Here is a 25,910-nt window from a genome sequence, read left to right on the forward strand (position 1 = left end):
TGTCACTGATAATAATGAATTGCTCTTAGTATTACCATAGATGACCTTTTATCCGTGTTATTGTATTGCTTTCTTGGTGACTCAATGCTAGGCTTTGATGAAACCCCTTTAAGTTTCACATTGTTCTATTTTGGCGTATTCTAAATGTGAAATGTTCGTGTAGAAATTCTTATACTTACTCCAATAAAACAACTGCAAAGGTATTAAACTACTCTATTTGTGACTACATTGTCTCAACGCAATGGTTAAACCAAAATCTTTTGAAAATTGTAAACCTCGATAGTCTACACGGACAATGAAGACAAAAACAACCAACACATTCAGACAGCTGACTGCAGGCAGGTGCCACGTTCAGCTCAGCTGCCTCATATAAGCTAATTCTACCATTCAAGGATACAAACGACAGTTGTTGTGGTACAGTTGGGTTAATGACTGGGGACCGGACAGACCCGTGCGCGGCATAACTCCGAAATGAGTTACTCGAAATCGAAAGACATTGCTAAATGAATGTGACTCAAAAGCATTGCTAAAGAATAATTTGAATAATGAGGCAATGCTCCGAAAGTCGCTGTTCCGAAAAAGTTGAAACTGTTCCGAAAAGAATTCGTCGGTAAGCCACTAGCTGAGAATGTGTACAATGCATGGCAAGGCACTGCTCCGAAATGCACTGTTCCGAAAAGAATTTGTCGATAAGTCACCAGCTCAAAGAAAATGGGTACTGTGCCTGGTGAGGCACTGCTCCGAAAGGCGCTGTTCCGAAAACGTTGTTACTGTTCCGAAAAGAATTCGTCGATAAGTCACCAGCTCAAAGAGAATGTGTACTATGCACGGCGAGGCACTTTTTAGAAAGTTTCGAAAATGTATTTTGGAAATATGCCTGAATCTTGTCAGCGTAGATATGCTCGTACTCTTGGTAGCTTGGTAGTTATTTGTATGCCATAGACTTTATGGTAACTCTTCAAAATATTGAATACAGTACAGACAAAGTTCAGTATCCTATATCATTTTTTGAAAAACTTAATATTTTTCATTGTTTACTTTCTATTCATTATTAAATTGATTCAAATGAAGAAAAATACTGTACTAATCTAGATAATTTGTTGTCTATTATTCATTCAACTAAAATTGTTTGAATACACAAACATAAACACGGAGTTAATAAGAAATATAATAAAACACGGATTAAACTGCAACCAAGTCACGAGACCTTGACAACAACTCAAGTTGATTAAGTCGTTTCAATGATAATCTTATTGCTTTGTTTATAATAAACAACGTACAATACTGTCATGGTTGTAAAGAAAACGCAATATTTCCTAATGGAAAAACACACCAAGGTAGCACTATTTTCAGTAATATTATCCAGGGTGATTTTATTATCATCAAAATCTTGATGAAAATGTAAACAAAGAGATGGCGTTCAGGGTCGTTTGGCAGGGGGTGGCAACTGAAAACAGCTGAGCGTGACAGATGACCTAGTTCCGCATGACGTCACAGCGCTAGGGGGTTGCTGTTGCTAGGCGGGAGATGCTGGTAGTTGTGGACCACGCCGCTAGGTGCGCCCCTAGCGCTGGTCGATACCCCCACCCCCGCCCTAGCAGACGACGCGCCGTTGCGGGACAAACCACGTGTTAACATATCCATTGTCTATGTACCTACCCCAACCGTCTGCTGAGAGTCTGCGTGGAGGGTTTGGACAGATTGTATCTAAATTATGAACTATCCAAACCCAAATAAGATGGTTAGTGGTAATGATTAGGAGGTCATATAAAATATATTTGACAGGTCTCGAAATTGTTTCTAGAGGTATGAACATGCAAAGTTGGGGTGGTCAAAGAAATGTTTAACCTTGAAGGCAGGATTACATTTGCTACGGTGTTTCCATCTGTGTTTCTTTTTTAGACATAAAGGAATAATTAAAGATTGGTGATACATATTAGGTAGTATTATTTAAATAGTCGACAGTACAAATAGTGCAGAAATGTATGTAAAAATACAGGGGTTTTGGCTGTAAAATCCATAGTAAGTAAATAGTCAATGAGCATTACTAAACTATTTTTATTTTATGACATTACGCGTATATGACAAAAGGTAAAGGTCGTGGCATATGACGATGAAGTTAAGTTGGACTGTGATATCACCCGGAACTAACTATAGTACTATCAGAATATTATAATGACGGTTATCTATTTGCATACCATAGTCAATAATATTTATTACAAATTTTCCAGATGCCTAAACTGTCCAGCTCCGGCCTTGTAGGCCACTGCTGAACGGCCCTGTAGTTAACAAAACCCCACAATATGGTTAATAATCGTCGAGGTGGCGGTTGTCATGGTGACGTCCCATTGTATGGTGTATGGTGATGGGCCATTGTTATTGTTGCTACATTGACACCACTTCCGACAGACATCACGTTTATATCGTTGGACATCACCTGTTGTGTTTTGTCACTTTATTTCCATCTAGAAAACCGTGGTAGCGAGGAAATCAGCTGGGAAGGCATTGATGATACTTAAAATGCCCTTTCAAATAGTGAAATTGACAAAACTTATAGAAATACTGTATTATAATTTGTAATTCAAGTCATTCTTTTAGGTTACTGCACGTTAGCTTCTCATCTTATTAAAAGATATAATGGCTGAAATTATGTTTGTTCCTTGTTTTTTTACGTATTTCCTACTAAGTACTCAGTAACCCTAAGTAGTACTTGTCCTACTATTAAGTGTTTGTATTTTAATAAATGGTTTGACGAGAAATTATACGTTTACTTCCGAATGGAAAATACCTCTTTGGCAAAGAAAATTGCGATAATAAGCTGTTATTATTCGGAATGATTTGTATTGCGATTCTGCTTGTCAATCTCTTTAACACGTTCCTCACCTTATAACTGACATCTATACTGTAATTTTGATTATGTACAATGTAAAAAGCAAACTGTTATTCTTTCTTAGTAGGAAGCCTATTCTTTGCTTCTATTAGTTCGTGGCCAAGTTAAATTGAAAATTTGTCGACATCGTTATTCGTTGGCGTATAGTTTGTAAATGGTGTAACTTGCAGTATATTTGAATTTGTGCGAAATAGGTATCCAAAATCATCAATATAAGTTTATACAATTAGTGTTCATAATGAAATGTCTTCTCACATAGATTATTTGTGGTTCGTTATATGTTCAACAAAACCATTTGTCTATACAAAGTCTTAAAACCGAAATTGGCAATTATTTTAAATTACAGGCCGACGAGCTAATCTAATTAAAAAAATTTTGTAAATACTGTAAACCACCAGTTGGAGTAAATCCAACTTTAGACTCCGCAAGTCCACCTACTTGATTGTCGCGTTTAACATTTAACACAGTTTAACCTACGCTGCGATTGTGTGCGTTTCCTCAGCTATTGTATGTGATGTCACATTTCCCAGACCTTGGTGTAAACGAACACCCTTTGTTTCATAATACAGCCTTCGCCTTAGCTATTGTCAGTTTAATCTTTAATCAGTGAGTTCTATAGGGATTTACTTACACAGTAAATTGCACTGTTGTGTCAGTATAGTGTTACCATAGGTGTTACCCATACTTAGCTGACAGGTTTATATGTTTAATATTCAACGAAAAATTCAAATGCACTTGAAATAACTGGGTGATAGAGCTCGTCTGGTAATTAGAGGGTGAGGGTCGCCGATTTCAACAGGAAAGGTAAGAAGTCAGAAGTCTGATCTAGATCATTAGGCTTTTATAAATCGCAGACAAATCGGACAGCTGAAATAGTCAATAATAAGTTTACACAAGTCATTTCACACAGTCATTTCATGTATATTTAACCAACCCTATAGTCTGTATGATGGAACCTGTATACTGGCTCCAGGGGCCAGTCCCTATGTAGGCGGAGGGTCAGGAGACAGGCCCCATCATACAGACTATAGTTGTGTACGCATCTTAAATGGTGATTGAGTAATTATAGGTAGTGATTGATGAATTCAAAGATATTCAAAAGATTAGGCGAGCATGTCTGACGGCAGATTGTGAGCTTCCGTCCCCGAGGTCGCGGGTTCAAATCCTGCCAAACGAATAAGGCTTTTTGCTACGTGATCATGACATAACTCTGAATATAGGCTTATCGTGAATTAACTATCATAGCTGTCAAAATGACAGCTAATTCGAAATTTTTGAAACTTTTTACATTAACGAAACTTTGTTTCAACGGTATAGGGAAGTCCTAGTTGATAAACAAATGAGTCACACTCGTTTCCTGGTAACGCATGGTATTGGATTATTGATAAAGCATGGAAGGGTTGTGTTGTGGAGGGGGAGAGGGAGGGGTGTAGCATGACCACTAATGAACATACGGACGTGGCCTCGATATAAGATTATATTTAGCTCAGTCCCAGGGTAAATAGGTGTGTCACATACACGCCCTCATACACATGGCAGGAACTCATACAGTGAAATACTGCCAGTAAAACCATAGACATTCGCTAATGAACAACTTGGAGTATGGTCGGGTGGACAGTTTCTGAAGTATGTGTTGAATGTCAAGGATTTAAAAAATATTGATCTAATTGGAATGCTTCGGTACTTCAGGGATTAAGTTGGGGTTGGATAGGGTTAAATAGTCAGTATTTGATCGGAACGATTTTCCCCTATGTCGAGTAATCTTCGGGGCAATCTTTGCTCAATAGTACTGATGTTTTTCCCTTTGTACTGTATTTTGTATTTACTGTTGATTTTTTTGTTATAAACACATGTGACAAATGTTTTGTTTACTTTTTCCTTGTTATTTTGTTCAACCTACGTAGTTACTTATCAACCCATAAGTCTAATGTTGATTTTTTAATTTTTTAAATGAGTTGTCTAGCGAAATACGAGTTTTTCCTCTCATACCCAATCACGTTTTTAGGGCTGTAAGTTCCTAATTCATAAATTTAGTCAAAACCCTTCCGCTAGATTTCGAGATATATATAACAAACAGGCAGACAGACATAATTTAGCTCGTATTAGAGTAAAGGCTAGGATTTGTCCAACGATCACATAAGACTAATATTTGTCCATGGTCAACGTTCAGTACCTTTCTGAAGTATGTCAAGAAATAGTCTTACTTTTTGTTTGCAAAGAAAATTACCTGACCACCATTGATTAGTATGTATTACCATTGGCTGTGGACATATTAGGTTAACTTATCATTTTGTGAAATCTGAAGGTGTTTTTCTTATACGGTAACGTGGTAACTATTGAGTGATTTTTGTCATTTTTAAGGTAAATGTTATATATACCATTTTACTTTTACTAGTGTTACAACACCATAAGATACGTAATAGTTTTAAAATATATAAATTTATCTGGTACGTTTTTAAGTAAATAACAAAAAATCATCAAATCGCACTCAGTACAAACGTTGGTGGAGAGAAACGCACTTTAAAGCTGTGTTCAGCTAATCTGTGTAGATAAGATATATATTTGTAAGGCGAATAATTTTATCGGAAATTCGGGCGAATATGAGTAATTACAATAACACATAATGCGACATTAACGTATACAAACTATACAAATGCATAAACTTGTTATGATACGGTCATTCATAATCAACTCAGGAAATTCAATAATCACCTAATCAATTCAGACACAAAAACACCCTCTGGGAGTTAATCGCCTAAAAGTTCCGTCACAGTGTCTATTGATGAATTGGTGTTTCCTGGGGAAGTTTTTCTCACTTTCTCATGACAGATGGGTGTTTTTCTCCATCATCACGTCATAGGAGCGACGACCGAGACAAATAGAGTCCAGGCTCCGTACAAGGATTGCGCGGAGGCGAGTTTTTGCCACGAACTGGTCTGGACTCTGGACAGTACTCCACTCTCAGGAATAATGTAGCATGAACGTGGGAAAAGAACTTGGTAAAAAATATCATAGTTGCTTTTATAGGAATGCTATTATGCTTCATATTTCGCAATTGGGCATGAACCCCCCCAAAAATATGAGTCTTTTAAATTTCGCTCTGAAAGTCGGTAGTAATACCAATGATTTTATAATTTATAGTATATTACGTTACTAGTCCTTAAAACAGGTATTTACCGGACGAGTGTGGTCGTTCCCGTGCGAGAAGTTGAGTGCGGGATTACCATGCGTGTCCTGTTATATTATTATGGACGAGTGACGTACGATATTTAACGCCATACTACTCTAAACTCAACAATAAAACCCCCTGTACAAATCCTTATACAGGGTGGCCCAAAAAAGGTACTCAGATAAATTGCTGCTTTAACTTAACCTCTGTTTTAATGGGCATCGCTCCACAACGTTCAGGAATGGTTGAAAACATGCAAATACAAATGAAATATGTAATAAACATTGGTGGAAAACATGTAGAGCACTTAGTTTTAAGATTGTGTAAGTTTGTTCTGCTAATAAATAAATTGTCGTGAAAGTCTGAGTACCTCTTTTTTGGGCCACCCTGTATATTCCCACCGACTAAAGGACTAACAATTACTACTCATAATATGTTGTTGTCTATAACAACTCATTGCCAAATATAATCAGCTGGTAGTGCAGTAATAAGTAAATAAACCCCATTTGATTAAGCTAGTGGCAAACAGCTGTTTTCTGTACTAAATACTCGTGTGGAAAATTCGTTAAAACAGTGTAGTGTAGCGTAATAGTATATTACGTTACTAGTCCTGAAAATAAGTGTTTACCGGACGAGTGTGGTCGTTACCGTGCGAGACGAAGTCGAGTACGGGATTACCATACGAGTCCGGTAAACACATTTTGGACGAGTTACGTACGATAGTTTACGCCATACTACTAAATCTCTACAAATCCTTATATATTACCACCAACTAAAGGACTAAAAATCACTAGTTATAACCTCTAAGCGAGGTTATGTTTTTGTCTACAACCACTCATTGCCACCCAAATACAGTATAAACAGCTGATTGGTGTCCGGTAAAACTCATTGCATAACAGTAGTACGCAATGAAACCCCATTTGATTAAGCTGGCGGCAAACAGCTGTTTTCTGTACTAAATCCTCGTGTGGAAAGTTCGATAAAACAGTATAGTATGGCGTAAAACTGTTTACCGTAATCAATTCGTGAATAAAAACACTACGGACTTTTAACAAATACTTGTTTCAGAAAATCCACAAATTATATGTAAACACCTACGTTGAAGTTTGTACAGTCATTCTATATTGTCTTGAATCGAAAGGTCAATGATTAGCAGAACCAAGCTGATTGTTTACATAATTTCCACTCCAGATTAGATAGTGAAGCCAATGTTACACTTAACCGATTGACAACACTACTTTTACACGTTGTATAATGCGTTGCGAAGGTTTTACGGTTCAAAACAAGAAGTTTCCAATTAACGGATTACATCACCCAGTCTGTTTACCTGTCTGTTGGACCTCAGCCAAGCATCCGTCTGTTTACACGCACTGAGTCGTCTCACGTGAAATACATAATACTAATTAAGATAATTGGTCAAAGTATTTCTGCTCTCACTTCGAGGAATGCGTGACGTGTGTTGGCTCAAACTGTACAGCCAATTGCCAACTGGGAGTGAGTCAAACTTTGGAACTTACCTTGGGTAAGATAATCCGCTTGGGAGATCTTCATTGAAATGTTATCCAAGGTAATTAACTGAGTAAGGGAATTACATGACCTCGAGGATTTTACAGTTACAGTATATACGTTGTGATGGGTTTTCTCAAGAATTAGTTTCCGTAAATTAATCTACCGTTGTTCCAGAACTACTTGAGTACTAGACTATACGTTATATTATAATCATGACCAATTATCAATTGAGATAGGGACGTATAGGTGGGTTTTTTAATCCAAACATAAGTGAAGGATTAGTGTAGAAGAATGAAGAATGCTTGTGTATCTTTTTTTTGTTTCTTAGACCAGCTGTTTCATAAGCTAGAAACATTTATTAAAAACACATAAATTATGGCGACCATTTGATTACCAGGAGAACACTATAAACACTTAACCAGTATAACACTTAATATTGAATTTACCATACTATTATTATAGTACAGTAAGTAGTTTGTTAATCCTCTCATCTATTATTTCATTATGAAATTAATTAAAGGTGGTTCATTCTTCGCTTCGTCCTTTTACCTTTTCAATCAGCGAGGGAGGCTAAATTCTGAAAGGAGGATCATTATATTCAACTGGCGTTTCTAATTTTTGAAAATTAACGAACCATAATCAGGCTACAAATGGGGAATAATGTAGTTTTGGCCTGAATATTCCAGTTCTATGTAAATAAATACTCAGTAGCCTAATCTTTTGTATTCACGTATCATAAATAAACTTCTTTAGTATAGTACTTCTTTAACCAGTGCCATTCCTTTTAAAGTCTGTATGATGGAATCTGTCCCCTGACCCTCCTACCTGGAACTGACCTTAAACCACAGACCAGTCCCCGAGGGCCAGAATACAGGTTCCATCATACAGACTATAGTGCCTCTATGGGATAACACTTTTGTTGCTACCGTAAACGTAAACTCTATCTATTCATACGAAAAAATGCAAAATGAATTTTAAAACCTAATGTATACACCTACAAACGCAGCTTATCTTATGGATGACGAAACATCAATATATATTTTATCGCTACCCAACCCTCTTGTCAAGGTCTTGTTTCAACACCCCTCGCCACCTTTCACTGTGTGAGTATGTGGTATGTATGCGGTATATGTGGTGTACAATGTTACAGTGGCGCGCCGAGGCGGCACCGAGGTCGTCTGTTGACCCCTGTGGATTGAACTGACCTTGCGCTGATAACGTAGATAACGAAACCAGTGACCGCTCGTCAAGCCAAAACTCGACTGATGTTGACGATTAAGTGGCGGAAGAGTTCAATACGTCTATATACAGCATGTCACTGATTTCCTATAAGTCGTTGGATTCCCCTAAATTTCCTAGCGGAAGAAATCGGCTTTATTTTAGTTTTTACGTCATTGGAATATTTACGAGGGAACGGTACAACCTCTGTACTGACTCTATACACACTCTGAACTGACTCTGTTACTATTTTACACTCTTCCAAACTACGCGATAGTCTTTTTAAGTATGTATCTTGGGATGTTGATAACTAATTAGTATTATTGAAATATTTCCATTAGGCTGGCTTTTTGTCTAGGGTTCTTTCCAATCATGTTTCGTGGTTGACCTACTAATGAGGTGGCAAAGTTGTTAATTAAAAGTTAACAACAGATTCTTCACATAAACAGTTCGACAAATAAAGTATTAATTTTCCGAGTTTTTCAAGCAAAACAATTAAATCCGATATTAAAATTGTGAGAATAGTTAGAAATTTGTAGTTTATGTCTATTTTTAACGCTGTGAAAAGTTTGGTTATCTACAAATATACAATTTAAAGCTATCCTCTTTCACTCAACTTGTTGTTTTCATTACACGAAGAGTAAATGTAAACTGATAGCAAAGAAAACATTTGTGGTTCAAAGTGTAAAATTAGGGCGTTTATTGGAAGAAAGCAAACATTTGTCATGCTGAGAAAAACATATAAATTTGACACAAGCATGCGTTACGCACTAGAGAGTGTTACTATTCGTAAATCTATTTTTTGATACCATCCTACAAAGAATAAGGAATTAAGTGGTGTGCCTGAAATACAGGTCGTGTTAAGGATAATTTTTTGTAAATTATCTAATATTGATTCAACTTATAGAACCGGATCTGTTGCCTTGCTTCTTCAATATAAAGATTAAACACAACTATTTCGTAGAAGAATATGATCTGTTGAACAATGAAATACAAACACTGCTTAATTTACTCGTTTGATCTGAGTATGTGTACTCGACCCGCATCATGACACGCCGCACTACCACTCTACATACACAGGACATGTGACAGGACCATAGCAGGACGCGTGCCGTGCCGTAGTTCCTGGTAACGGAGTCATTGTCAGTGTCATGGTGTGTCATAGTGTGTCATACGTCACACCAGGATAACAGACATATTCACGTGCTACGGCTATACGCCGCGCTACCACTCTACATACAGGACCTGTGACAGGACCATAGCAGGACGCGTGCCGTGCCGTAGTTCCTGGTAACGGAGTCATTGTCAGTGTCATGGTGTGTCATAGTGTGTCATACGTCACACCAGGATAACAGACATATTCACGTGCTACGGCTATACGCCGCGCTACCACTCTACATACAGGACCTGTGACAGGACCATAGCAGGACGCGTGCCGTGCCGTAGTTCCTGGTAACGGAGTCATTGTCAGTGTCATGGTGTGTCATAGTGTGTCATACGTCACACCAGGATAACAGACATATTCACGTGCTACGGCTATACGCCGCGCTACCACTCTACATACAGGACATGTGACAGGACCATAGCAGGACGCGTGCCGTGCCGTAGTTCCTGGTAACGGAGTCATTGTCAGTGTCATGGTGTGTCATAGTGTGTCATACGTCACACCAGGATAACAGACATATTCACGTGCTACGGCTATACGCCGCGCTACCACTCTACATACAGGACCTGTGACAGGACCATAGCAGGACGCGTGCCGTGCCGTAGTTCCTGGTAACGGAGTCATTGTCAGTGTCATGGTGTGTCATAGTGTGTCATACGTCACACCAGGATAACAGACATATTCACGTGCTACGGCTATACGCCGCGCTACCACTCTACATACAGGACCTGTGACAGGACCATAGCAGGACGCGTGCCGTGCCGTAGTTCCTGGTAACGGAGTCATTGTCAGTGTCATGGTGTGTCATAGTGTGTCATACGTCACACCAGGATAACAGACATATTCACGTGCTACGGCTATACGCCGCGCTACCACTCTACATACAGGACCTGTGACAGGACCATAGCAGGACGCGTGCCGTGCCGTAGTTCCTGGTAACGGAGTCATTGTCAGTGTCATGGTGTGTCATAGTGTGTCATACGTCACACCAGGATAACAGACATATTCACGTGCTACGGCTATACCTTTATTCTACATTCACAATGCTTGACCTATGAATAAGAACGAGTTAATTTATAGGTTGTCCAGTGGTCGAAAACTCGACCAAAATTTTTAATATACAGTACGGGCTTCTCTATTCCACCCCGCGCTGTAAATAAAACGGGCGTAGTGAAACTGCCCCGACGTTTTGGGTACTTTTGAAACGATGAAACTGCCCCGCTCATTAAAAAGGATTAGCAAGGGTCGCCTCGCAAGACAAGAAATGCTGAAACTGCCCCGAGCACCCAACCAGGTAGTCGCAACAGGAATGGGGATAAATGGGAATTATTTTTGTCCCTGTGTCCTGTCAGTGACTGCAGTCTTCTAAGTTCTTCTGCAGTTAACTGTTTTCTACCAAGCCAATTATTGTTTCTGTACCAATACCTAACCCAACCCAACCCAACCTAACCTAACCTAAACCAACCTAACCTAACCCAACCTAACCTAACCTAACCTAACCTAACCCAACCTAACCTAACCTAACCCAGCCTAACCTAACATAACCCAACCTAACCTTAAAAAGCTAGAAATTCCTGATATTGGTGGTAGTTATTAGAAGAATGCAGTCACTGACATAACGCAGGGACAACAACAATTCCCTTTTCCCCAGACCCGTAGCGGCTACCTGGTCGGGCGCTCGGGGCAATTTCAGCATTTCTGGTATGGCGAGGTGACCCTTCTTGATGCTCTGTAATGAGCGGGGCAGTTTCATCCTTTAAAACTTACCTTAAATATCGGGGCAGTTTCATCGTCCCCAATAAAACATGTGATTGGAATTCCTTTTGTTTTGATTTCGGTTTTTATTTCGTAGTTATTTCGTCCCCAGCATGGCAACCAATAAGGCCCATGTTATTTTTTTTATTCAATTTTTAGTGGTTATTTTTAAACCAATTTTAATTTATAAATGGATTCTGCACATCTACAGGAAACTATCTTTCTAACAGTATGCGTAGATTTGCCCCTGTAATACACACGAGAAAAGAATAAAAGTGTTTAAGAAATATATTGGAGTTTTCTTTCTAACATACGATAATAGACAGCTAGACAAAAATAGTAAAAGGCTTAGGTTTCGGCAAGGAATGTCGTCTAGTAACAGTTGTAACTGGTATATTTACCCTCAGTACTGTTAATTAAAGTGACCGTGCGCTTTGAAATCTGGAACGTTTCCAAAAATAAGGAGAGCTTATCTTTCCACAGTCGAAAGGATGTTATACCAACGGGCGTTTGCCAAATTTGTTAACACACTGTAAACACGTTTTGATCAAATAAAACGATGCTTTATCGCTCAAAATTAGGAGTTCTGTACACGTGGGTATTAAAATATGTTAAATGAAAGACTATTCTATTTGTATAAGATATGTTTGCCCTATAATATCTTTCATCGACGAACAAAATGCGTTTTGAGGTCTTTTGCTAAGGACATCTCAACGAGCGTGTATATTAAGCTAAACTTTGGTTTAAAATAAACAAGCTGCTATACCCGTGCTTTGCAACGGGAAGAAAATGTGACCTAGAGAGCTATTAAAGTGGTGCTATTTTAAAATACAGCAACTCTATGACTTAGTTGAAAATATAAACCGATTTAAAAGCGTAAACCTACTTACTTTTAAATCCCTACTTTTGATGTTAATAGATCCATAAGAATATGACAACATACCTTAGTGTAGCAATAGCATTAATGGCTTCATATTGATGATTCATGAATGACATGTTTTACCATGATTCTTCAATAGTCAAGCCTCTTCACATGTAGCTTACTATATAAATTTAAAAAATGAAACTTTGAGCAATACTCTACAAAACGTATACAACCATCACTTTAAAACCAAACATAACCCTCCTCAATCTATATTAAGCGTCACAAACATCTTTTTCGAGTAAATAAACAAACAATAGTTCATTGTACTGACCAGCTGTTTCATTAACTAAATTAAATTAAATCATTTAAAAATTGGAGGCATGCCAGGCGTAGCCCTTTGGAAATCAGCCTGTGGGGCAGAGCCCTTAGTAAATTCGTCCATATCAATACTTTTCGGCAAATCTACACACTCTAAGCTTCATTTTGATGTGCCATATGCCTATATTTTTATTTGGTAAATGACCTTAACCGTTTACATAAAATTTGATTGTACAGTATCACTTTAATAATATAATAGATATACAACTGTCTTAACCTCTCTTCCAAAATAGCGCAACCACCATGATTACTTTTTGCAATTCCTATTTCGAGAACGCTCTTAATTCAAGGCAAGGATATCAACGCTGTGAGGTTCATTTACTTAGCTAAAGTTTCTTAAATGATACGAATTTTATTACCACAACTGATTCAAAATAACTAAGTCATTTATTTATCAAAACACGTTAAACTTTCCTCTGGAGATTAACTATGACCATGAAATGTTACGTCTAATCGGTGTTGGATAGCCTACTTCGACTAGTTTTCCAAATACTGTATTACTATCTATTCCTAGTTGTAGGATACTCCGTTACAAAGCACTGACAAACCGCTAAGTTTAGTAACCGTTTGTAAACTAAATTCTTGTATCAACCCGTTAGTCAAGTTTCTGGATGGTTTAAACCAGCTTTGAGTGAATTACTTGCAGTTCATTGGTTGGAAATCGCAGTCACAAAGAACACACCCTACCATATTTCACAATATTATATTTACTAAAATGATGAGGAATATATCTTAACTTTGTGTATTATGTGTTTTTTTCACTAAGTAAATTTACAAAACATTTTATTTATAGCGAATGTTTTGGCTCACAACTTTATGCCTTGCTATGCTAAGCTTATAAACATTTCCAACACCATACGTAATTTCAGAATGGAATTATAAATACTTTGGCGTGAACGTTCAAGCCAACACACAGCATGAGCCGTAGCCGCTGTCGACAATATAGTTGAGTTTATTTACCTTAGCCGTGTTGTGTTAATATATTTCTCGAACTTACCCTATAAAAATTGCAAGTCGGTGGACTTATGTTAATTTTATTAGACAAAACTGTGTATCAACTTAAATTTTTATTTATAAGATCATAAAGTGTCATAACTAATTTAGGTAAACCGATTTTGATCAAATCAAATCATGTTTATAATGGACATTTACATGCATGGACATTGTCAGTGGAGCAGAACATAACATTTCAATATTCATTGTCTAAATATACATTAAATAGTTAACATATATAGATAACATATATAAGTCTGTCATACCTCTTTTTTGCATATATTCAAATCTGTGGAGACTAAAATGCTAAAATGTTTAACGAGAATAAAAAAGCCAATGTCATACTAATTCAATTTTGACGCAAAGACATAATATTGCCACTTGTATTAATTATAGAATTATTACTTATTGACAGTGAATGAAAGTAGAATATGCGTCAACAAAAATATGTATTAACTTGTATATCAATTCGATTTCATATGGCAACAATAATTAATATTTATCTTTAAACTTTTGCAAGACGTGATATAAGTGAGTCAATTAGAAACTGAGTCAACTAGCTTCTCCCATTTTTTGTGTGGAACAAAAAAAGCATAAGGTGCATTAATTTGGGATGCCCTACCCTGTAAAATATTAAAGCCTTATAACTCAACAAAGGGTATAAACCTATTCACATATAAATTTATATGTACGGTGCTTTAAATTGAAATTAATAATCTCCTATTTATCCATTGTTTCCTCACATGATTCTAGGAACCTGTGTTTGGAGGAGATTACTAAAACCCCAATCTAATTGTGTTTCTAGAGGAATTTCCTAGTAAATTAAATCACAAAACAATCTATCATATTACAATTTTTATTTTTCAATCAATATGTTTACAGGGAAAATGCAACGTCGTCCATGATTAAGACTTCGATTAATCTGCCGGCGTTATAGGTAAACACAAAAAAATAAAGTGTATTTTAGCTTAAAGATGTCACATTTAAACATTTTAGCATTCTTTTCACAAAATTTTGTAAGTACCAACACAATACTAACAGATTAATTTAGTATTATTCCCGTTACTATTGTCGCAATATACAACCCCCCTACGATGTAAAATGTAAACATATTGCTGATATACACCGGGACTAATCAATAAATCGTGTTGACATTTTATACACCCAAATTTTCTGTAGAATAAAAATAAATTAATTTATTAAATTTATTAATAATAAAAACATGTTATATCATAAAAAAATATCAACAAATGTTACCTAAAATTTATTTTCCCTAATATCCTAAAATTATTAGCGTTTACATAATAATTTTTTTACAGCCATCATTTTTCTTACCAGACGGTAAATTATCCAGAATGTGTCACATGTTGAGGATTCACAAACTGTTCAATTCCGACGAGATATGAGATACGCACAAGAAGGGTTCCACTATTGATTCGATTCACCCGCGCCGAGCACACTGACGAACACACCCTGTAGCGAGCGAATCAGCTACTGAGAACTGACCGACTCAGGCTGGCCTGTCTGCAGGGCTACCAACATAACGGAGAAATAAGTCCCTCGGTGCTATCAGTACACAGCTGTTATCTTTGGCAATGCTGTTGAGTGGTTGGCAGCTGTGTAGATGCCGCATGTGTAAAAACCTTGTTTGGTTGGTTTATTTTGATTTTTAACATGTACCATACACTTTAATTTTTTGGACATAAATTAATACAATAATAAACCCTATAGCCCTACCGTAGTTCCTACAAACGCTTACATTTTTGCATATATGCTGCCCAAAAATTCAACTGGTGTGGTGTATGTTCTCTATTCCTACCCCGCCACTTCGAAAAGCTAAAATTTTACAATAAACCTTAAAGCATTACAATTATGTAAAACATTTCGTAAAACTTTTTGTAAGACTTCAAAAACTTAAAAAAAATAAAGATTTCAATCAGATATCAGGTAGGACTGTGAATCAGGAAATGCTGTGCCACAATTACGTTCATTGCATAAACGCACAGTAAAATACTTTGAAATAAAAAAAAATCTTGTCAATACACTTCTTGAAAAAGTGATAAATAATCTGACAAACCCCTAGGAAAAGAGGACAAAGAGAAACCTGTAAAAATATGAAGCATAGATTAAACCAACATGATTATAGATCAATTAAATTATTAATGCATTGAATTATTAAGTGGTGTGGGATTATTTTTCTATTATGCTATTGAATCATAAACATATTTGGTTGTTCAAAGATTTATGCACAACCAAAAACATATTATATATTTTTCACAGATTAGTTTCAAAAATGCAGAAAAGAATTATTTATTTATTTGTTAAGGTTTAACAAAGTTTTTTCACTCTTTTTTTTAGGTACTTCTTAAAGCAAAGTCATCTGTAAGTTGTAAACATTACTTTATGGTTATGTTTTACACTTGCAATGTAAATATTTTGACTAGAATTGTAAATTGCATTTTCAAATATTTGTTTTAGCGGTGTCAAATTGTAGTTTATTTAAAATTATTCCATGCTATTATGAAAGTCGAAAGTAAACAGTTAGAAAGTTCAGTTACTTTGAGAGGTGAATCTTTGCCCACCCAGGATGACAGGTAAACTTAAGCTATTTTTGTTCAATATATAGAAATGGTAATTGGTATATAGACCACTAGGCTAGTAACGCACACTTCTTGTATTCATACAGAAAATACAGAGAAGTTAGGTACAGAGGACACTGCTTATGGCGTCACCTTACGCTTTCATCTCTAATATATTCTGCATGCGTTAGGGGAAATATACTTGTTACCAGGAAGGAAGAACCCTTATAGTGGTGCCGGTGGGCACTGAACGGAAGTTCTTATCGCACAGGGCACAGTCTTCCTCCAGCGCCAGCGTAGCAATGATGGTGAAGGGGGAAAGGAGTATGAGAAGGGTTAGGAGTGGCACTAGGCACCAGGGACTAGTGCTAGACACCACTTAAGCGCACCATTCAATGTTTCCTCTATATCTTAGTTCTCTTTGAAGCAAACCATATTTTATTGGCAAACCCAAAAGCTTCATTCTCTACAACACTGTGGCGGCTATAATTCCTTGAGTTTGAATACCAATTTTTCTTTTCCTTCGGTCATATGTACATGCCTACCTGTTATTCATCAAATAGGATGCATACACAACAACTACCTATTTCTCCTGCAACCATACTTCATTCTTCAACCTAGATGAGAAGAGATTCCAGTGTAAAGATAATTATAGCAAATGAAAAATAAGTTCTTAGCCTCTTAATGTCTGAATGACAATTTGGCATTTCTGAAGCTGATCCAAGAAATACTTTAGATTGAATAACGTATTTTTGTTATACTCAAACTTAGAATGCTAGTCAGTATAATATTGAAACAGTTTTAGTAATATGTAAGGTAATTTGTTGGATATAAATTTGAATTCTTAGTTATTCATTGATAGTTTTGTTGTCAGACATGTCAAGCAAGAAGGGTTGCTGCCACAGGGGCCACGGAAGTACTGGGAGATCTCAGCCCACTGCAATACTATACGACTCCCTCAGTCGAAGCCGGATATATCCTTTGACAATCCTTCGAGCAACTACTACTACCAGCTACTGACCAGCGCTGCACCTAATAGACAAGAGGCAAAACTCATAACACAGGTGAGTAGCGGATTACCTATCTAAAAATATTTGTAGATTATTTCTAATGTAAACCAGTTTTTTACGTCCCACCTTTACATCCGGGGACTAATTAAGAGGGTTACGCAATCATTGCATGGCTGGAAGACATAGAGATTTGCAGGATTTGAGACCTCGGGGACTGAAGTCCTGCGCTCTACCATAGATCAGCTCGCTCCCGCGTGCAAACTAGGCCCCACATTGATGGGAGGCAAGAAAACACTCTGAATTTGAAGCCTGTATTGTAGAATACTATAGTTAAATAGTTCTAAAATACACTTTTCTGTCATACCCTTTGATAAATTTGCTTAAAATTCAACTTCTCATTTTAGGCGCAGCTTCAGGGTTTAGCCAGACTGAATCGATCAAAGATGCAAGTGAGAAATTTTGTTTTCCCGGTCCAACTCATGAAAATGAAGCATATGGACCCACAATCGAGGCAGAAAATAATTGAAGAACTATGCAAGTACTTTAGGTAAGCAAATAAGAGTAAACAAAGAAAGAAATATTGATAATCAATATTTAATTTAATTTAGCTGCCCACATACTTGCTAGTAGTATCATCCAATAACCTAAGTTATAGCCTCTTCAGCTGCATAGTCAGCAGTTTTAATTTACAATGTTTGTATATCTGTGCTATTTGAGACTTAGTATCCAGTTCTTCTTTCTCTTTCTACATACGTAATAACTCTAAAATAATGTCAAATTTGAAATTGCTAAAATAAGTAAAAAGAAAATCCATGTGTTTTATTTTGAACCAGATCAACACAACCCTTTGGTTTTGGCACACAAACATCTTAACCCCTCGATTTTTATTTGACAGCTTATCTGATAGTAGTACAGAATTAATCACTGGGATCAGTTTGCAGCGAGGACTGTACAACATCGTGCTGGAGCAGGCAGAATTGAAGTTCCAGGACTTGTGCTGCCTCCTGGTGGCCATCGCAGGGAGTTGCAGAGTCAAGTCTCTGTACCTATGGCATGTCCTCAACACCTGCGAAAAACCTTTCAAGGGACCTCTACAAAGTAAGCTGGCATAAGTCAAGTAATATATTTGACTAGTGAGATATGAGATGAGTTATAGAAAGATCACCAAGGCCCCTATTACTAAAATGAAAAGTCAATTTAAATGAATCTTTTACTTACGTTCAATAACAAGGGAGTTAAAAACGGTCTGCCGATTAACGTTTTTCGCTACTTTGCACCCCCATCCCTAAGTTGTTCACCACCCCTGGGAGTTTACACGGGTAGTGTAGAGTTTATAGTAGAGCTATTTTCTTGTCCATTCTACCAATTTTAAGCAAGCGACTGTTCACACATAGTAGAGTGTTGATGATAGTTTGTGAACTGTACGTGTCTCCTCCTCCATTCCCAAAATGAGTGTTCAAAACCAGTTACAAGACAGGGTCACTCTACTGCCGACGGATCACATTTATACAAGTATGCCACATTTTGCTAATAACTTTACTCTACCACCTACTATCTACTATACTAGCTACTAGGCGCTAGTGGGTGTTTACACGGGTAGACTTACTCTACTAGAAATTCTACTCTACCCACAACCCTACCCTTGTAAACCAGGCTTTAAGTTTATAATTTGGTAGTGTAGGAGCCTCAACAATTTTCTTTAATCACAGAAAATACCTTTTCCAGGTGATATAGTCCTAGATGACCTTCCACGGGTTCCATATACTTACAACCCTGGAGGCAGAAAATACCTGAGAGAACTCGGAAAGGCAAAAGTACACAAACTAGAGAGAGAAATTTCAAAAGAAACTAAAAAAGTTGTAATAAGCGATGAAAGTCTAACTAAGAAATCTGACTTGAGGAAAGTTCCAAGTTATACAAATAAATCTGGAGAATCCTCCTATAATCTTAGAGTTCAGCAGTCACCCAATGTTGATTCACATGACTTTATGGTACGGACACATTCTAGAGTCGATTCAAACAACCTTTTTACTCAACATCAAAAAGAGGGTATGAAAAATAAATCAACATTAAACCGCTCTGTAAGCTACGCAGATCAGAATACATTTTCACAAACAGAAAGTTACAACAGTCAGACTACCGGACTATATTCAGATAACATTTTAAAGCAAAACGTTAATGAAAATAAAAGTGTAAACAATAGTTTAAAATTAAATCAATCCATAAGCTTTGCACAACAGAGCACTTCACAGCAAGAAAGCTACCACAGTCAGACTACCGGACTTTATTCAGATAACATTTTAAAGCAAAACGTTAATGAAAATAAAAGTGTAAACAATAGTTTAAAATTAAATCAATCCATAAGCTTTGCACAACAGAGCACTTCACAGCAAGAAAGCTACCACAGTCAGTCTACTAAATTTAACATGGTTAAGTTTTCAACTCAGCATTATATCGTGGAACACTTGCTCAAACGAATCCTCACTCAAACATCTGGTGAAATACCTTTTGATCTGATGGAAAAAGAATTGGTCCACTCAGTTTCTAGTGTGTATGAAGATCACGTTTTCTCCCAAGCTGATGCAGGGGTGCAATGTCAGATGTCACTAAGTAAGTAGGGAACTATTTATTTCCTACATTTTGTGCTTAAAAACTACTGGATTAAAAGGTTTTTATACTCTGATAATGTAGACACATTAGTTGCTTTACCCATACTTTGCAACAGGATAAAAAAGAATTATGGTTCAATTATGTTAAATCTGACTTGCTAACAGTTACCTACCAGAGATAAATAAGATACAGAGGAAACACTCATGGTACACTTAAGTGGTGTCTTAGTGCCAGTGCTGGTGTCTAGGACAAATAATCCCCTTCACCCCCCTTGTCAACATGTATTTCAACCCTCAGGGTGGAAGAAGACCCTGTGCAGCGTGCGATAGGAATTTCCGCACAGTTCGGGCTCCTACTCGCTCGTCACAAGTATTTTTCCGCTCCAACATACCATAGATGAAAGCCTGTGGTTGTCCAATAAACATGTATTCTCTGTATCTTCAGGGCCTCGTTAAGGGTCAGAGGAGCCCTGGGCAAACCAAAAAGCAGTGCCCCCATTTTTCCTAGTGCGGGCAGGTGGTGGTTGTGGGGCACTTGGTAGGCGCCCCCAAACCTCCAGTGCCCCCGGGCATATGCCCAGTCTGCCCGTTTATAAAAGTGGGCCTGTGTATCTAGCTTCTTTGTGCAGTTATACACTCAGCATTGTTTTGAAAGCAAAACTCAAAATTGCACCTAACATTAAAGTGTAGTTTTTGTTTTTCAATTCTAATACTTCAAATTCATTTGGGAGTCTGAAAAAATTACTAACTACATTAACAAGCTCAATAACTCTACCTTTGTTTTCAGACTCAAAAGAAACCGTCTCATTAGACGCAACTTCTGCGCACCATTCAACCACAAACGAATCTCATCTTAACGCAGGGAAAACTCCTCTACTTGGATTTTGCAAAAGCTATTTAAAGTTTTATGAAAACACCGAAATAGATGTTGACGTTTTGCGGGACATGTACATGATTTCACTGAACAACCTCACTCATCTGACCCAACTCGCCATCAACTACAGTTTGCTAGCCGATGGAACGGGGGATGCCTTGTTGTCTGTGGGGAGCATAGCAAAGGGAAGGTTGAAACATCTTAAGCTGCTGTGCGAACCAGAAGACATCCCTTCTCCGACTCATCAGCTGTATGAGGCCGAAGCCCTTCAAGCTATTCCAGATTTGGTGTGGCACTATGTTAGAGAAAAGTGCCCAGATTTGGAGGTCCACATCGTCTGTGGTAATGTAGTTTTGTATGGCTTAAATTTTAAAATCTGTTGTGTCATAGAGAAAGGTTTGCAGATTTGAATGTCCGCATTGTGTTTTCTGAAATAGTCCTGGCTAAGGACTAGCTGATCTTAGACAAAAATTAAGCTATAATCTGATCCATTCAACACCCACCCTTCAGTAATATTTACCTTAAAATACTCACCCTGTTGTATTGTAGTAGTTCAAATCTAATATAACATTGTATGCATTCATTGAGTGTTTTACACAAATGAAACATTCTGGAAATACACATACATAGAAATACATTGTAGCACTTTCTGCATTCAATGAATCTTAACTGACATAAAAACATGTTGATGAAGTAGTAGTAGGAAAAAAGCAAATACTGAGCTGGTGTTTTTGGGCTTAGATTTGAAACCATTTTGATAGTTAAATATGTCATGTTTACTATACTTAAAAGCAGTGCTCGATTTTTGGAGGAACACGGCAAAAGGGATGTTCCGGTACCACCTCTTTCCAATGAATTGAAATGTTAGCATGAATAGGTACAAATCACATTAAATAGGTTACAGTTCTGGCACCTCGTCTTTGACAAATCGAGCACTGCCTAAAAGTGTTATTCTTTTGTTATGATTTGCTTTAGTAACTGATAAAAACACACCGACTTTTCAGTGTCGATGAGTGCTTATGATGTTACAAAACGTTTTGTTACCCGGTCCATGCCACTGAGCAGCTTTTGTATGGAAAACGGATTTTGCCCTACATCAGCAGTTCCTGAGCTCACCATCTTTTGCACCCTGAAATGTTTGTGGCTGGACCATGCAGAGACATTAGGTATGGTATTTAATTTTTCCTTATTTAATGTTCATATCGGTCCACATGATTTTTTTATGAAAGGACTTTTTATGGGAAATCAGTCCAAACCTCTGACAACTTTGTAGACATGACAGGAATTGAGTCCTCTCTTGCAAAGTCCGAGACACTACAAACTACCAAGCTACAGTATTAACACACCCAAGATTTTATTAACACTAGGTTTTAAAGGCTGTTTGGAATTTTATAGCTTCACATCATTTAAATGTTATCACAGTAGGCTACTGCGGAATTCAGTAATGTCTTTCTCATTCAATTGCCTTTTTTAGAACATGTAAACCTTACTCTGTGGCATTCTACCGGAAGAATAGACTCGTCTCTTGTCGAGTTATTAAAGAGAACCAGACTGTCCAGTTTTGCTTATCATGGCCCCTTGCAGAAGAAGAAATCCGTTAACGAAATGTGTGATGCTGCTTTAAACTCCTCCAGTAAGTCTTTTAAACATCCATTCCAATGCCATAAGACATAGAAGCATTGACATTGTTTATTTGTGACTCACTGATTCACTTTTATTTTTAAATGAAAAAAAGATTTCTGTCAGTGGATGAGCTTTTCTAGTTCAATAGCAGGACTGCACAAAGTTCATTATAATTGTTACCTCTTTATATTTTGTTGTTTGTCTACGCCCAATAGACTATTTTTTAACAGTTTTTGCAAGGGAGGTCCAAAAAATCTGGTTTTTGTTACTGTCTAAGTTAGATATAGCATCATTAATTGATAGTCCAATGACAAATGGCATCTGAGTCTTGTAATTCAAACTTGTAGTTAAAATTTAAACTGTACATAATTTCAGACATTGTGCATCAGTGATAAGTTGATCTAAAACATGTTCAAGTATATCTAAATCACAGTTATGGCAATGTTTCTAAATTTTAAAATCTACACTGTAGCATCAGGTTGAAATTTTGGAAAGTTTCAATATGATTTGTTGACTTAACTACCTACATTATTTTTTCAGAAATGAAGAGCTTCAAGTTAATGATTCAAGGTGATCCATGTTTCCCTTCCAACGCCAAACAGGCAAGCAGTCACATTTACAATCAATACATTCATCGATTCCAAGATAAATCCATCGAATTTACATTAGGAACATTCAGTTAGTGATATATATATGTCTGAAACATTTACAAACATTGTATTATTGCATAATAAATATATATTTATAGGCTAAATGTTCTGTAAGCAATTTAATTTAAAAATATACTTTAACCCCTATGCCCTATGTGAATATTTCATTTTTACAGCTAAAAAGGGTGTACACAAACTTTCTAAATAACTTAAAAGGTCGGTACAGAGTTCATGTACACTCTGTATGTATGAATTATTAATAAACCTAGTTTTTTAACCGTTTGTGATAGAATAGATAATAGATGTGCAAAAATATAAGTCTCAAAATATTTAACTCCACTCCTCATTTTCTACCAAAGTTAGCATTAATTTTAAACAAGTTTATGTCACACAGGATTTCTCAGTACTAGCTAAGAACCGAGGTCCGGAGGTTACTACACTTTCCTTCGTATGTTCGGTGGCGGTTTTAGGACCTTGTCAAAGTGGGGGGGGGCTACCGGGAATAGACAATATACAATAGACAAACTTTTTATTGAAATATTCCTAGAGAACATTCATATGCGTCAGGTACAACTATTACAGTAATTTGCAATTACAATTAGCATTTTATTTTTTATTTTTATAGTAGCTTATTGTTTAGGAATTCATCCTCTGAGTAGAACGGCCGGTCCATAAGCCATGTTGTCAGGTGCTTCTTGAACAGATTCAGAACCATGGGGCTAAGAACCTATGAAAGACAATAACAGACCCATTGGACAACATTTTCTAAGGTTACTATGGTCACAATCTTCTATCAGCACTTAAAGGATTTAGGAACTTCACTAGATTTACTTCTAAAGATTTTGAACTTTTGCTGGGCTTTGTTGGACCTAAAATTTCAAACTTGAAGAGATGAACAATTCAATAAAATGTCATATAATAATATGAATTATTGAAAACTAATTCCAAAACTTTCAACAAACTCAATCCAGCTCTTTTAAAACCGCCCAAAAATCGTCACATTACCGCTTTGAAGTCCAACTAACTGGCCTGAATGTTGAACACCTTCGGCTTGTATCCAGTCTTCTGTCTCCAGACACGTCCACACATGCAGACTTGAGACAAAACTTTTGTCTCTTGTCTCCCCCATTCGAACGGGAAACAGAAAACACTGTATAACAGAAAACTCCAGATACACCAAACTTTGTCTGTCAACAGTCGGTGGACTGGACAGTCTGCAGACAGTCGGCCGACTTACTGGAGACATCGCTGGAGACAAATAGCAACACTCCAGAGACAGTCGGCAGACAATGTTTCCGCAGACAAACCGCCATGTGTGGATGACGTTTTATATAATCAAGAAGAGTTTTAGTTTGTTATATTATATAGAGGCAAGTTGATCTCATCTCTCACCAATAGTTTAAAGTTTAACTTATCGGGCCTGGTGACGGAATCGACCAACGATGAGTCATTCGATCAAAGTCCAATAGGCTGACTAGCTGATTGAGAAGGCACGGAGACGGAAGACGGAACGATATTCGACGTTATGAACTCGGTGAGTACAGTAAAGTCAACTCGTCTGCTTTGTATCTTTACAGTAGCATAGTCTGCCAGTGTGTCTTGTACTTGTCCGGTTCTGTTCATTTCCAACGTTCGAGTCATAAAACTCAAAGTATTGAAAATAAAAAATGCTATAGGTACACAATTTGGGGGAGTGTGGTGAAATAGATATGTTGGGTGATGTTTTTAGTGTGGCCATTGAATAGATTATTTTATTGACTACATCAGTCATGCAGTCAATCTCTGTAGTTACCGGTACTATATCTCTACCGTCTTACGTCTCACCTATAAAGGTGAGCCCCTCCGTCCTCCGGGTACTCCCACCAGCTACCACACGTTACATGTTCGGTACAACAATATCTCAACCTCTGTCCCTACTCATTCTGAAAGACACCAACGCTCAACCAGCCCTTCTATTATTCGTTGGATCCCAGTATTCCACAAACCCACTCATCCTCGAACTATCACAGGATCCAACTCTATTCACACCGCGGCAGGACCTCTTTACCATAGTTTTAGTCAACAACAGCAACCCTGACTGCCTTGATTAATTCAACTGATTACTCAGTTGGTGCAGGACAGGTCGTCAATGTCTACCAGGCCGCGACCAGGAGTTAAAGGTTGCCGTGCGCAGGCATTAATGCGTTGGTCAATTATGCAAAATAGCCACTGATTATCCCACTACCAGCTCCGGGACCGCATACTGGAGGACCGATGGAGGGAGGGCCATGCCTTCCCCCGGGCCAGGCTGCACTAGCAACGCTCAATACCATTTGCGCAGCGCAGACCACCATGGGACAAGTACAACCATAACGTCCTGTATTAGAAAAGGCTATGGCCATGGAACAGCACGTCGCCGCTGGACTACTCTCACCCGACTGCCAACTCTTCAGGGCCGGGATGGACAACGACGTTGTATTTGTTCCCTCTGTCATGTGGCTTTTCAGTGCTCCTTGTATAAATAAATATTTCACTTACAGCCATTCAGCGGGATAATCAGTGGACATTTAACATAGTAACCACGCGTTAACGAGAAGGCAAAGTAGTTTTTGTTCACTTAGATCGTTGGCAGCATTGATTTTTC

The 25,910-nt window shown here is 37.5% G+C and overlaps 3 protein-coding genes across 4 annotated transcripts in view; 2 read left to right on the forward strand and 1 right to left on the reverse strand.

The window, feature by feature from the left end:
- The window catches only part of LOC128991733 (transmembrane protein 198-like), a 32,368-nt gene extending 16,916 nt beyond the window's left edge, over positions 1-15,452 (reverse strand). The window contains exon 1 of one of the 2 annotated variants that reach the window (XM_054414880.1): positions 15,278-15,452. The gene's annotated coding sequence lies outside the window, so the exon portion shown is untranslated. The remainder of the gene's footprint in view (positions 1-15,277) is intronic. The other variant, XM_054414879.1, reaches the window with a different exon arrangement.
- Positions 15,453-16,462: 1,010 nt separating this feature from the next.
- LOC128993188 (uncharacterized) lies at positions 16,463-19,950 on the forward strand. Its single transcript, XM_054416949.1, has 6 exons — positions 16,463-16,536; positions 17,396-17,585; positions 17,936-18,078; positions 18,466-18,629; positions 19,257-19,799; positions 19,910-19,950. Exons 1-6 carry the CDS (start codon positions 16,463-16,465, stop codon positions 19,948-19,950), a joined length of 1,155 nt encoding a protein of 384 aa, XP_054272924.1.
- LOC128993362 (uncharacterized) lies at positions 19,820-23,421 on the forward strand. Its single transcript, XM_054417213.1, has 5 exons — positions 19,820-20,141; positions 20,928-21,356; positions 22,019-22,180; positions 22,489-22,647; positions 23,178-23,421. Exons 1-5 carry the CDS (start codon positions 19,958-19,960, stop codon positions 23,318-23,320), a joined length of 1,077 nt encoding a protein of 358 aa, XP_054273188.1. The 5' UTR covers positions 19,820-19,957; the 3' UTR covers positions 23,321-23,421.
- Positions 23,422-25,910: the final 2,489 nt, after the last annotated feature.

The sequence above is a fragment of the Macrosteles quadrilineatus genome, unplaced genomic scaffold (assembly GCF_028750875.1).
Source record: "Macrosteles quadrilineatus isolate MER2022 unplaced genomic scaffold, UCM_ALF_1.0 Scaffold_4__1_contigs__length_99947679, whole genome shotgun sequence".
NCBI lineage: Eukaryota > Metazoa > Arthropoda > Insecta > Hemiptera > Cicadellidae > Macrosteles > Macrosteles quadrilineatus.